At 50.6% G+C, this 14,195-nt stretch overlaps 1 protein-coding gene across 2 annotated transcripts in view; it reads right to left on the bottom strand.

The window, feature by feature from the left end:
- The window catches only part of LOC140391602 (UDP-glucose:glycoprotein glucosyltransferase 2-like), a 731,169-nt gene that overhangs the window by 98,176 nt on the left and 618,798 nt on the right, over nt 1-14,195 (bottom strand). For both annotated transcript variants that reach the window (XM_072476257.1, XM_072476258.1), the window contains exon 23: nt 10,480-10,611. In XM_072476257.1, coding sequence (XP_072332358.1) covers nt 10,480-10,611 — 132 coding nt within the window. The remainder of the gene's footprint in view (nt 1-10,479; nt 10,612-14,195) is intronic.

The following is a 14,195-nucleotide window of genomic DNA, read 5'->3' as shown; positions in this document are numbered from 1 at the left end:
CTACAGTGCATCTTGTAGATAGTATACACTGCTGTCACTGTTCCTTCGTGATGGAGGGAGTGAATGTTTGTGGAAGGGGCAGCAATCATGCGGTCTGCTTTGTCCTGGATGCTGTCGAGATTCTTCAGTGTTGTTGGAACTGCACTCATCGAGACAAGTGGAGAGTATTCCATTACACTCTTAACTTATGCCTTGTAGGTTGTGGACAAGCTTTGGGGAGTCAGGAGGTGAGTTACACACTGCAGGATTCCTAGCCTCTGACCTGATTCCCATTGATTCCAGTTTTGTGAAGGTTCCTTGATGACATACTTGGTCAAATGCTGCCTTGGTGTCAAGGGCAGTCACTCCCACCTCACCTCTGAACTTAGCTCTTTTGTCCATGTTTGAGGTCAGGAACTCAGTGACCCTGGTGGAACCCAAACTGAGCGTCAGTGAACAGGTTATTGTTGAGCCTAAATGCTGCCTGATAGCCTGGAGAGTAGGCTGATGGGGCGGTAATTGACCAAGTTGGATCTGTCCTGTTTTTTTGTGCACAGGACCTACCTGGGCAATTTCCCACATTTCTGGCTAGATGTTAGTGTTGAAACTATACTGGAACAGGTTGGCTAGGAGTGCAGCAAGTTCTGGAGCACAAATTTTCAGAAAGGATGTTCCCAATGGTGATGGGAGACCAGAATTGGGGATCAGCGTTTGAGGATAAGGGGTAATCCTTTTAGAACTGAGGTGAGGAGTAATTTCTTCACCCAGAGGGTGGTGAATCTGTGGAATTCACGACCACAGAAAGTAGTTGAGGCCAAAGATTTTAAGAAGTAATTAGATACAGCACTTGGAGCTAAGAGGATTAAGCGATATGGGAGAAGGCAGGGTACTGAATTTGATGACTGGCCATGATCATAATGAATGGCAGAGCAGGCTTAGAGGGCCAAATGACTTCCTCCTACTTTTATTTTCTCTGTATGTTTCTGTGTATGGTACTATTGCCAGAATATTGTCAGAGCCCAAAGCCTTTGCTGTCAGCCATTTCTTGCTATCACATGGAGTGAATCAAATTATCTCAAGACGGTGTAATGACTTAGGCCAGGCCTTTGAGATTGGCCAATTAGAGTACGAGTTCCCTGCTTAGTGGTCCAATCAGGGAACCCCTTTCTGTGTATATAACAGGGAGTGCCAGATCCTCTGCACTCCCGGTGTAGACAGCAGAGTGAATGGTCACGATTGTTCAGCTGTTGGCTTTGGAAATAAAAGACATTCTGGTGACGGGACTTCTGCCTCCGTGGACTTATTACAGTGACGACGAGAAAAACGGAATGACCCGAAGAAACCTGCTCGTCAGCAGCTGCCGCATATTGAGGGTAAGCCACTGACAGGCAAACTGCCTTTATTCGGAAAGTTGGACTCTTTTGACCCTGCAGTGGAAGACTGGGCCCAATATGTAGAGGAGATGAAGTACTTCTTTAGAGCAAACGATATAATTCCGAATGAAAAGCCATGGGTCATTCTGCTGACCATGTGTGGACCAGCAGCCTTTGCCATTATGCGCAGTCTCACTTTTCCGGAGGCACCGGACATGAAAACTTTCCAGGAATTGACAGACTTAGTAACAGAGTACTATGACCCGAAGCCACCTCTGATCCTGCGAAGGTACTGGTTTTACTCAGCATTCCGAAACATTGGGGAGTCAGTTACAAACTTTTTAACAAGATTAAGGCGATTAGCAGAGGCTTGCAAATTTGGCCTCACTCTAAATCAGATGCTCCAACACCGTATGTGGAATAAATAATCTCGCAATACAGAAATGTCTGCTAGCAGAGGCCGAGCTGGATTGCAAACAGGCATTGCAGCTGGCTTTGTCCTTAGAAAAAGCGGAGCGCATGAGTTACAGGGTACTCCGATGGAGGTCGACACCCATACCAGTGAAACTGAGTTAAGGGACTACCGTTGGGGGACAGGCAACTGCATGGCCACCGTCAGAAACGACGCGGACACTAAGTTAACCAGGCCCACTCGCAGAAGCCCTCCCAAGCAAGGGAAAATTAGGTCCAGACAGACAGCAGCCCCTGTAGTGATTCGCCCAGCAAAATATTGTAGTTGATGTCAGAGTTCAGAGCCAGAAAGGAGAATTGGAAGCCCGAAGCCATCATCTTGGAGAAGGTCACACAGGCTGGGGTACAGGAGAATGCACACCCTAGAAGCCCCACCTACCTCCGACGAGGAACAACTAAATTGTGTAACGATGGTGAAATCAAAACCCATTGAATTAACCATAAGGCTGAATGGACATCCCACATTAATGGAAGTCAACATGGACGCAGTCGTATCTGTGATAGGGGAAACAGCATTGAATAAAATTTGCACTGGACTCCAACCCTTACCCCTAATCAGGACCTCAGCAAAACTGAGGACATACACTGGGGAACCACTGAGAGTGCTGGGCGCAACGCATGTAACTGTGGCTTATGGAGAGCAACTGGTTCGGCTGCCTTTAATGGTCGTGAAAGGTGTGGGGTCAAGCTTATTGGGACGAAACTGGCTAAAAGAGATCCAGCTGGATTGGGTAAACATTTTCCAGCTTGAAAATGGCCGCCTGAGCGAACTCCTGTGCAAATACCCAGAGGTTTTCCGAGACGGGCTCGGAACAATAAAGGGAGCAAAGGCGACATTGCATGTGGATCCAGAGGCAGTCCCAAAATTCTACAAGGCCAGTACCCTTCGCATTAAGGCAGAAAGTCGATATGGAAATAAAACCATTAGAGCGTAAGGGAATAATCCAGTTTGCAGAGTGGGCAGCACCCGTGGTGCCTATCCTTAAGCCGGACAGCTCGATCCGCCTTTGTGGAGATTTCAAACAAACGATTAATCGCTACTCACAACTGGCTGGAGGACTCTTATTCTCAAAGCTGGATATGAGCCACACATATCTAAGCTGAAGCTGGACAAAGTGTCCCAAAAATTCTCAACGATAAACACTCATAAGGGCCTTTTTAAGTCTTCAAGATTACCCTTCCGGGTATCGTCACCTTGTGCGATATTCCAGAGGACAATGGAGAATATATTGCAAGGGCTACCACAAGTCGCCATTTACCTGGATGACTTCCTCATAACAGGAAAAACAAAGGCAGAAGCTGGAGAAAGTCCTCAGGAGGTTTTCAGCAACAGGAGGATCGGGTCAGGGAGATGAAAGATGCCCCGGCCCCCACGACAATCCAGGAGTTAAGGTCTTTTTTAGGACTGGTGACATATGGAAAGTATATACAGAACAGAGCTTCCATCTTGGACCCGCTACACCAATTACAAAAAAAGGGGCAAGCCTGGGAGTGGTCCGCCCGCCAAGACAGGGCTTTCAAGGAGATAAAAGAAGAGCTTTCTCAGAATGTCTTGGCACACTACGACCCCAGAAAAGAGTTGGTGCTCACGTGCGATGCGTCTCCATATGGCGCTGGTGCAGTTTTGGCACACAGAGGGCAAAACGGACAGGAACGACCTGTAGCGTTTGCTTCCAGGACACTGGCAGCAGCAGAACGATAGTGCACCCAAATCGAAAAGGAAGGACTGGCTGTGATCTTCGCGGTGAAGAAATTTCACCAGTACTTGTACAGGTGGAAATTCACTATAATTACAGACCACAAGCCATTGCTGAGTTTGTTGAAAGAAGACAAAGCAATACCACCAATAGCTTCAGCCCGGATCCAACGTTGGGCCCTACTACTGGCGGTGTACCAGTATCAACTGGAGCACGGCTAGGAACCCGGGTGGCAAACGCCGATGCACTAAGCAGGCTGCCATTACTGGACGCCCCGCCATTAGTACCCAAAATAGAGGAAACGGTAATGACGTTACATTTCCCGGACACCCTTCCAGTGGCCACACAAAACATTCGTTTACGGACCCAAAGGGACACGGTTTTATCAAAAATAAAACACATGGTGCTAAGTGGGGAGATGTAAAGACCGGTCCAGGTGGAATTTCGCCTTTACTGGGGCAGAAGTAAGCAGATCACTGTGGAAGACGGGATCTTGCTATTGGGAGCTCGAGTAATAGTTCAAAGTCAAGGCGGTCAAGCAATACTGGCTGAACTACGTCATAGGCACCTTGAGTATCAAAAATAAAGATGCTGGCCAGAAGCTATGGCTGGTGGCCAGGTCTGGACACAGACATAGCAGCATTGGTAGGTCTGTGCCAAAAATGCCAACAAGGGCAGAAGGTGGCACCGGCAGCCCGCTGCACCCATGGGAATGGCCAGGTCGGCCATGGTCATGACTTCATGTCGATTTTGCAGGCCCGTTTATGGGTTCCATGTTTTTTATAATAGTAGACGCTCATTCCAAATGGCTGGACAGCTACAAAATGAACTCTGCAAATTCAACAACTACCATTTAAAAACTCTGCACCTCGTTCGCAACTCATAGTATCCCTGGAGGTGTTTGTTTTGGATAATGGATCATTTTTCACCAGCCAGGACTTCACAAAATTTATGAAGTTGAATGGCATTCGGTCCATAAGATCGGCATCATACCACCCGGCATCGAATGTTGTGGCGGAGACAGCCGTCCAGACCTTAAGTCGGGTTGAAGAAACAGTCAGCAGCATCATTGGATACCAAACGGTTGCGCTGGCTATTTGACTGAATAACAACCCCACACGCCACAATATAATAGCACCGGCGCAGCGACTCATGGGCAGGCGACTTCGAACCTGGCTGAGTCTACTATTCCCGAATTTAGGTGGCAGAATAGAGCGACACCAAGAGGCCCAATGCAGGGGCCACGACAACTGAGAAAGACAGTTCAACATGGGTGAAAATGTATGGATCAGAAATCATGCGAATGGCCCCACAGGGGTAGCAGGACAGACATGTGTCGTATGAGATACGTGTGGGAAAACATCAGATAAAGAAACACCTGGACCAGGTGCGGGCCTCAGATTTGTTTCCTCCTTCGGGACTGACACAGACCAGCATTCCGAGGACCATGGCGAGTCCTCCCCGACAAACTATTCACGCCCCTCTGACACCACTGGTGAGGACATCGGACTTTGATATGGATGATGCCTCAGCTGTACCCCTGCCGCCGGAGGAAAGGGGCGAACCGCCCCTCAGATGCTCACATCAGAAAAGAAGGGCGCTTAGCCGTTATGCCTCCCCTACATCGGAGGCCGAAGTGGAGGAGCCGGACCCAGCGCATAAACGAAGCAGGAGACCCATGAGTCACGAGGACCATGGGGGCTCCATGGACTTGGGGGGGGGGGGGGGGGGGGGTGTAATGACTTAGGCCAGGCCTTTGAGATTGGCCAATTAGAATATGAGTTCCCTGATTAGTGGCCCCATCAAGGAACCCCTTTCTGTATATAAAGTAGGGACTGCCAGATCCTCTGCACTCCTGGTGTAGACAGCAGACTGAATGGTTGTTCAGTTGTTGGGTTTGTAAATAAAAGGAATTCTGATGAGAGGACTTCTGCCTCCGTGGACTTATTACAGATGGGCATCTGAGAGGCTGGCCTCCGGAGGAGGCTGGGATGGATCTCATCCACACAACATTTCTGGCTGAAGATTGTAGCAAGTGCTGGGCTTCCCCATCATTGAGGATCGGGTTATTTGTGGAGCCTCTTCCTCTACTGAATTGTTTAATTTTCCATCACCATTCATGGCTGGATGCTGTAGGGAGTCCAGAGCTTTGGTTGTGGGATCACTTAGCTCTGTCTGTTACTTGATGCCAGGGCTGTTTGGAGCTTTGCACAGGTGAAGGAGACACATCCTGAATGAGTGAGACACATCCAGAGTGGGAATTGGAACTTGCTAATTTGGTGCAGTGAGGTAATTCGGTGCAGAGTTGGAGAAGGTGCTTTTTCCCTATCGTTTTGTTCTCTTTCTTCTGGCGTGTAACTGCTAATCTGCAGGGAGAGAACCAGAGAGCATCCTGGTGCTGTTTAGCACAGGGCTAAATCGCTGGCTTTGAAAGCAGACCAAGGCAGGCCAGCAGCACGGTTCGATTCCCATATCAGTCTCCCCGAACAGGCGCCGGAATGTGGCGACTAGGGGCTTTTCACAGTGACTTCATTTGAAGCCTACTTGTGACAATAAGCGATATTCATTTCATTCAAGGTAAGTGATTTTTACTACCTTTTCAAATTATGTGAGGTGGAAAACTGAAGTGACATCACAGTAAAGCTGTGACCTGATTAGCTAGTTGGGAATCTGTTGAATTTGAAAAAAAAACAATTGCAAACAAATCTAATTGATTAACTAGATAGTGTTGTAACTTAACCTGAGGGCAGTGATCGGTATTTAGCATTTAATTTTACTGTAAAAATCATCCAGTGTCAGGGCCATATAGTTAATTGTAACTCAATCTAACAATAATTCAAGTGTTTATTTTAAATTAATTAGTTAGTGCTTAAATGTCACTCAGCGGGGTGCAGTGCTCCAACTGTGAGATGTGGCAGTTCTGTGACGCTTCCAGCGTTCCGATCGACTACATCTGCAGCAAGTGTAACCAATGGCAGCTCCTCACAGACCGCGTGGTTCGGCTGGAGCAGCAATTGGATGCACTTAGGAGCATGCAGGTGGCGGAAAGCATCATAGATAGGAGTTATAGAGATGTGGTCACACCCAAAGTGCAGGCAGAGAGAGATGGGTGACCACCAGAAGGGGCAGGCAGTCAGTGCAGGAATCCCCTGTCGTTGTCCCCCTCTCGAACAGGTATACCGCTTTGGATACTATTGGGGGGAATAGCCTATCAGGGGAAAACAGGAGCAGTCAGAGCAGTGGCACCGCGGCTGGCTCTGATGTTCAGCAGGGAGGGTCAAAGCGCAGAAGAGCAATAGTAATAGGGGACTCGATAGTCAGGGGCACAGATAGGCGCTTCTGTGGACGTGAAAGAGACTCCAGGATGGTATGTTGCCTCTCTGGTGCCAGGGTCCAGGATGTCTCAGAACAGTTAACGGGGGAGGGCAAACAGGCAGAGGTCATTGTACATATTGGTACTAACGACAAAGGCAGGAAGGGGCAGGTGTGACCTGTAAAAGAAGGACGGGTTGTATCTAAACTGGAGAAGCATAAATATCCTGGCCGCGAGGTTTGCTAGTGACACACGGGAGGGATTAAACTAGTATGGCAGGGGGGTGGGTACCGGAGCAATAGGTCAGAAGGCGAAAACATTGAGGGAGAACTAGGGAATAGGGCCAGTATGGCTCTGAGGAAGAGCAGACAGGGAGAAGTTGCTGAACACAGCGGGTCTGGTGGCCTGAAGTGCATATGTTTTAATGCAAGAAGTATAACGGGTAAGGCAGATGAGCTTAAGAGCTTGGATTAGTACGTGGAACTATGTGTTATTGCCATTACAGAGACCTGGTTGAGGGAAGGACAGGACTGGCAGCTAAACGTTCCAGGATTTAGATGTTTCAGGCGGGACAGAGGGGGATGTAAAAAGGGTGGTGGAGTTGCACTACTGGTTAGGGAGGACACCTCAGAGGGCAGCGAAGCTATATGGGTAGAGATCAGGAATAAGAAGGGTGCAGAAGGGGCTTACTACAGGCCTCCCAACAGCCAGCGGGAGATAGAGGAGCAGATAGGTAAACAGATTTTGGAAAGGAGTAAAAGCAACAGGGTTGTTTTGATGGGAGACTTCAACTTCCCCAATATTGACTGGGACTCACTTAGTGCTAGGGGCTTCGATGGGGCAGAGTTTGCAAGGAGCATCCAGGAGGGCTTTTTAAAACAATATGTAGATCGTCCAACTAGGGAAGGGGCTGTACTGGACCTGGTATTGGGGAATGAGCCCAGCCAGGTGGTAGAAGTTTCAGTCGGGGAGCATTTCGGGAACAGTGACCACAATTCAATAAGTTTTAAAGTGCTGGTGGACAAGGATAAGAGTGGTCCTAGGATGAATGTGCTAAATTAGGGGAAGGCTAATTATAACAATATTAGGCGGCAACTGAGAACCTGGATTGGGGGTGGATGTTTGAGGGTAAATCAACATCTGACATGTGGGAGGCTTTCAAATGTCAGTTGAAAGGAATTCAGGACCGGTATGTTCCTGTGCGGAAGAAGGATAAATATGGCAAATTTCGGGAACCTTGGATAACGAGAGATATTGTAGGCCTCGTCAAAAAGAAAAAGGAGGCATTTGTCAGGGCTAAAAGGCTGGGAACAGACGAAGCCTGTGTGGAATATAAGGAAAGTAGAAAGGAACGTAAGCAAGGAGTCAGGAGGGCTAAAAGGGGTCACGAAAAGTCATTGGCAAATAAGGTTAAGGAGAATCCCAAGACTTTTTACACGGACGTAAAAAGCAAGAGGGTAACCAGGGAAAGGGTTGGCCCACTGAAGGACAGGCAAGGGAATCTATGTGTGCTGCCAGAGGAAATGGGCGAGGTATTAAATGAATACATTGCATCAGTATTCACCAAAGAGAAGGAATTGGTGGATGTTGAGTCTGGAGAAGGGTGTGTAGATAGCCTGGGTCACATTGAGATCCAAAAAGGTGTTGGGCGTCTTTAAAAATATTAAGGTAGATAAGTCCCCAGGGCCTGATGGGATCTACCCCAGAATACTGAAGGAGGCTAGAGAGGAAATTGCTGAGGCCTTGACAGAAATCTTTGGATCCTGACCGTCTTCAGGTGATGTCCCGGGGGACTGGAGAATAGCCAATGTTGTTCCTTTGTTTAAGAAGGGTAGCAAGGATAATCCAGGGAACTACAGGCCAGTGATACATCAGTGGTAGGGAAATTACTGGAGAAAATTCTTCGAGACAGGATCTACTCCCATTTGGAAGCAAATGGACGTATTAGTGAGAGGCAGCATGGTTTTGTGAAGGGGAGGTCGTGTCTCACTAACTTGATAGAGTTTTTCGAAGAGGTGACAATGATGATTGATGCAGGTAGTGCAGTGGATGTTGTCTGTATGGACTTCAGTAAGGCCTTCAACAAGGTCCCTCATGGCAGACTGGTACAATAGGTGAAGTCACACGGGATCAGGGGTGAGCTCGCAAGATGAATACAGAACTGGCTAGGTCATAGAGGCAGAGAGTAGCAATGGAAGGATGCCTTTCTGATTGGAGGGCTGTGACTAGTGGTGTTCTGCAGGGATCAGTGCTGGAACCTTTGCTGTCCGTAGTATACATAAATGATTTGGAGGAAAATGTAACTGATCTGATTCGTAAGTTTGCAGATGACACAAAGGTTGGTGGAATTGCGGATAGCGATGAGGACTGTCAGAGGATACAGCAGGATTTAATCCGGACAAATGTGAGCTAATGCATTTTGGAAGGTCTAATGCAGGTAGGGAATATACAGTGAATGGTAGAACCCTCAAGAATAATGACAGTCAGCGAGATCTAGGTGTACAGGTCCACAGGCCACTAAAAGGGGCAACACAGATGGAGAAGGTAGTCAAGAAGGCAGACAGCATGCTTGCCTTCATTGGCCGGGGCATTGAGTATAAGAATTGGCAAGTCATGTTGCAGCTGTATAGAACCTTAGCTAGGCCACACTTGGATTATAGTGTTCATTTCTGGTCGCCACACTACCAGAAGGATGTGGAGGCGCATGGTCGGCACGGGCTTGGAGGGCCGAAGGGCCTTTTCCTGTGCTGCACTTTTCTTTGTTCTTTGTTCCTCTGGCATGCCCGGCAGGCTAGGGAGGCCCACATCCTCGCCCGCTTCACATAGGACATGTCATAATTCCGCCACCCTGCTCCAGCCTTCCAGGGTCTGTGTAACATCATTCCAGGTTTGTTTCGAATCACTAGCTTTCGGAGCACTCCTCCTTCCTCGGGTGAATGAAGAGGTAGGTTCCATAAACATATATATAGACAAAGTCAAAGATGCAATCCGATACTTTGCTGTTTTCTTGCATCTTTGTAGAAACTTAATGTCAGTGTCTATATGTGTGATCGTCTTGGAGATCGTCTCCACTTTAAGCCGGCAGTTTGCGGTGTCGATGGTAGTCATGATGTGGAGATGCCGGCGTTGGACTGGGGTGAGCACAGTAAGAAGTCTTGCAACACCAAGTTAAAGTCCAACAGGTCTGTTTTGAATCACTAGCTGTTGGAGCACTGTTCCTTCCTCAGGTGAATGAAGAGGTAGGTTCCAGAAACATATGTAGAGACAAAGTCAAAGAAGCTAGTGATTTGAAACAAACCTGTTGAACTTTAGCTTGGTGTTGTAAGACTTCTTACTGTGCTCACCGCAGTCCAACACCGGCATCTCCACATCATGGCTACCATCGACACCGCAAACTGCCGGCTCAAAGTTGAGAGGATCTCCAAGGAGATCTCACATATAGAAACATTAAGTTTCTACAAAGATGCAAGAAAGCAGCAAAATATTGTATTGCATCTTTGGTGTGACTCTCACTCTAAATGAGAACTTTTGATGTCAAATTGTGATTGAGCATATGCCGTACACTTGAACGCAAAATTAGTCAAATTTCGAAGCATGTACAAACATAAGCGAGATAAATAACTAGTGCATACACAAAAATACTTACCCGACCATTGCTAACAACAGCCTCCTGACCAGGTAACAGCTTCAGAACATCTTGACAGAACAACTGATGGGTGCGAAGGAAGTCAACTCCTATGGTGTTGTATCTCTTCTCAAAGGCAACATTATCCATTCCCTGGAGCAACAGTAATTAACACATTTAGCTGATTAAATGAGTGACTATGTTCTGGAAATAAATTATTTCTGGCTGTTTCTAAACATCCGTTGGGACCACTTCTGAACATGGAGTCTTTGACCAAACTACTTAATTAAAGATGAAAGGCGGTACATGGACCAAAGACCATTTCTATGATCTGAACCCTGCTGTAAAAATCTGTTAACTATTCAATCAGTCAAGGAATATTCACAGACGGTACAAATACAAACCAACGCAACATCAATGCAGAATGTATCTGTCATAATTGGAAAATTGTTCACATTCCAGTATTGTAGAAGTATTCAAATAAATCAAGAAAAGTTGTCACACTAAAATGCTGAATGTTTAGGAAAACATAATGGGCGGGATTCTCCGTCCCGCCGCACCTGTTTTCTGGTGCGGCATGTCACCGATGGCAGCGGGATTCCCCACCCCTGCAACCGGCCAATGGGATTTCCCATTGTGGGCACCCCCATGCCACCGGGAAATCCGCGGACGCCGTCGGTGAAACGGAGGATCTGCCGACGGAGGATCCAGCCCACTTGTGAAAACCTTTGCCCTGATGTTATTTAATTTGCAGGTTGATAGTGTGGTTCATTGGATTTATTGTCAGTGTTTACAAAGTCTGATTAATTATGCAAAAAGCATAAAATATATTGTTAAATGAGTGGTACACAGAGCAAAAGGAATGCAACTCAAGTAGACGATATAGGGTAATAATTTCCACAAAGCCAGTTTGGAATACAGCCTCCATATAAATATATCATTTGTAATTTTACTGCTTTGTCAGGAAACCGGGGCGAAATTCTCCGTTATCGGCGGAAAGTCCGCCGATCGGCGCAAAAAACGGCGCAAATCCGACTTGCGTCACATCGGAGAAATGGGTCGAAAGTCTCCGGCCCGAAATGGGCTAGTAGCGAGGTAACGGGATCCGCGCTTGCGCACGTGGTTCACGCCGTGCAGCGTCATACGCGCCGCACGGTGTGACGGCTCATAAGGCCACGCTGCTCCCCCCCACACCGACCGGAACACCCGACCGGAACACCAGACTGGATGGCTGGCCGCCGCTCAGCCCCGAGGTTCGAGTCACGGGATGTGGAGGCGCTCCTGGACGCGGTGGAGCAGAGGAGGGACGCCCTGTATCCCGGGCACGGCCGCAGAGTTGCCCCACGCCACAGCCGGCGTCTGTGGAGGGAAGTGGCAGAGGCCGTCACCGCTACGGCCCTGACACCACGGACAGGCACCCAGTGCCACAAAAAGGTGAACGACCTCGTCGGAGCAGGCAGGGTGAGCCTCCCCCATATCCCCCCTCCCCCATATCCCCCCTCCCCCATATCCACCCTCCCCCATATCCACCCTCCCCATATCCCCCTTCCCCCATATCTCCCATATCCCCCCTCCCCCATATCCCCCCTCCGCCATATCCCCCATATCCCCCCTCCCCCATATCTCCCTCCCCCATATCCCCAAGTGAATCCAGCCCTAACCTTAACCTCTGCAATGCACACGCAACCGATGGCGTGCATTCATATACCTGCCTAACAGTGTTGCCTTTTACCCCTGCCACCCCCCCCCCCCACAGGAGAAGCGCGCACACAACAATAGGGAGCATGTGAGGACTGGAGGAGGCCCCGCTGTTGAGAGGCCACTGACCGAACACGAGGAAAGGGCCCTGGAACTGGCTGGCGGACCTGAGGACCGGGAGGTTGCTGATGCAGAGGTCGGGGGCGTACTAGCAAGTGAGCCACCGACAGCCCGTCCCCATATCCCCCCTCCCCTATATCCCCCTCCCCCATATCACCTGATCACTGCCTGATGTCTAACCATGCATGCTTCATTGTGTATCGCAGGACCAAACGTCCAGGCACCCATCCCCGCAGATGCAGACTGCCCGCAGGATGCCCCTCGGAGGCCACAGGAGACAGAGAGACCCGGACCCTCCAGCATGCGACGCCCGCAGGATGCCCATCGCACACCACGGGAGACGGAGAGACCCGGACCCTCCAGCATGCGACGTCCGCAGGATGCCTCTCGTACACCATGGGAGACGGAGAGACCTGGAGCAACAGGGAGACGACACCCCCGTCACGTGCGGGAGCGACCACCCAGCGACGAGGGGGGCAGCCACAGGCCCCCGTCACATCCGAGCCAGGACACCACTACCCAGGACACCACTACCCAGGACACCACTACCCGGGGCACCACTACCCGGGACAGCACTGCCCAGGACACCCCTACCCGGGACAGCACTACCCAGGAAGATAAAATACCGGACAGTGACTCAGAGTGGATGGGTGGAGTCGAACCCCCACCCCAAAGTGCCATGGACTCAGAGTGGGACGAAGAGCACGACACAACGCCACTGCTGTCACCAACATCCTCCACCATCGCAGAAACACTCACCTCGGTTGGGCACTTTAGTGATGAGGCGTCTGCTACACTCACTGGTGCGCACAACACAGCCGTCCCGGTACAGCAGGTGGAGGTAGGAGCAGCAGAGGGGCCGGGCGGTCGGAGGGCAGCCCAGCCCAAGCGAACATCTGCCGCCCAGATGGATCCCGGGTTCCTGGAGTTACCACACCCACACATGGATCCGATGCAACCACCGACCTGGAGACGAGCGAAGAGGGTGACGGCCGGCTTGCGGCGGCTGCAGTCGCAGGTGGAGGAGTCCACCCGCGTCCAGGAGCTGGGAGTGGTGCCGATCATGCGTGCCACCCAGGCTGACACCGCACGGGTGGCGTCCGCGGTGGAGGCAATGGGTGCGACGGTGTCAGACATGGGGAGCGGTTTGCGAGGCCTGGGGCTTTCCGTGCAGGCGGCGTCTGTGGCCCAGGACATGGCTGCCCTCTCACAGGAGGCCATGAGCCAGTGCCAGCGCCAGATGGCAGAGGCGCTCAACGCCATAGCCCAGTCTCTGCAGGCCATGGCCCAGTCTCAGCAGGCCATGGCCCAGTCTCTGCAGGCCATCGCTGAGGGCATCGGCGCCAGTGGCCATGTGCGAGCCGGCGTCGCACTGTCACAGACAGGGTTTGCCAACCCCCTGGGCTCCATGGCTGCAAACCTGCAGACCCCTGTCGATACCAGCACGGGCCTCCAGGACTGGCAGCGCCAGATGTCGGGGGGGCGTCGGATGGCCAGTCCGTTCGCATCCACCACCCATGTAGAGGCCTGGGGGCCATCGGGCACCCCGAGGGAGGAGGAGGTGGTGTGGTCCGTCCCGGCTCCCCCTGAAGGGGAGGTCCCGGTACAACGCGACACCTCGGACTCCCCCCCCCCCCCCCCCCCTTCCGTCCCAGGTGCATCGGGTGGGCAACGGGCAGGACAGGCTGGCAGCTCGCCATCCCAGTCGCCCGGGCCGCAGCCTGGCCCATCTAGGCCAGGACGCCCCAGGAAACGGCCGCCAAAGGGATCCAGTGTCAGAGGGCAGGAATCACAGGAGTCCACCTCCAGTTCTGCTGTACCGTCTGGGGAACCACGTAGACGTAGTCAAAGGGCCCGTAAGGCCAAATAATTAGACACTGAGTAAGTTGGCACGGGTGCAGGGCACAGATGAGTTTTAG

Source organism: Scyliorhinus torazame, chromosome 15, assembly GCF_047496885.1.
Source record: "Scyliorhinus torazame isolate Kashiwa2021f chromosome 15, sScyTor2.1, whole genome shotgun sequence".
Taxonomy (NCBI): domain Eukaryota; kingdom Metazoa; phylum Chordata; class Chondrichthyes; order Carcharhiniformes; family Scyliorhinidae; genus Scyliorhinus; species Scyliorhinus torazame.
Note: the sequence above shows the minus strand (reverse complement) of the source record. Positions and strands in the feature narration are given on the sequence as shown.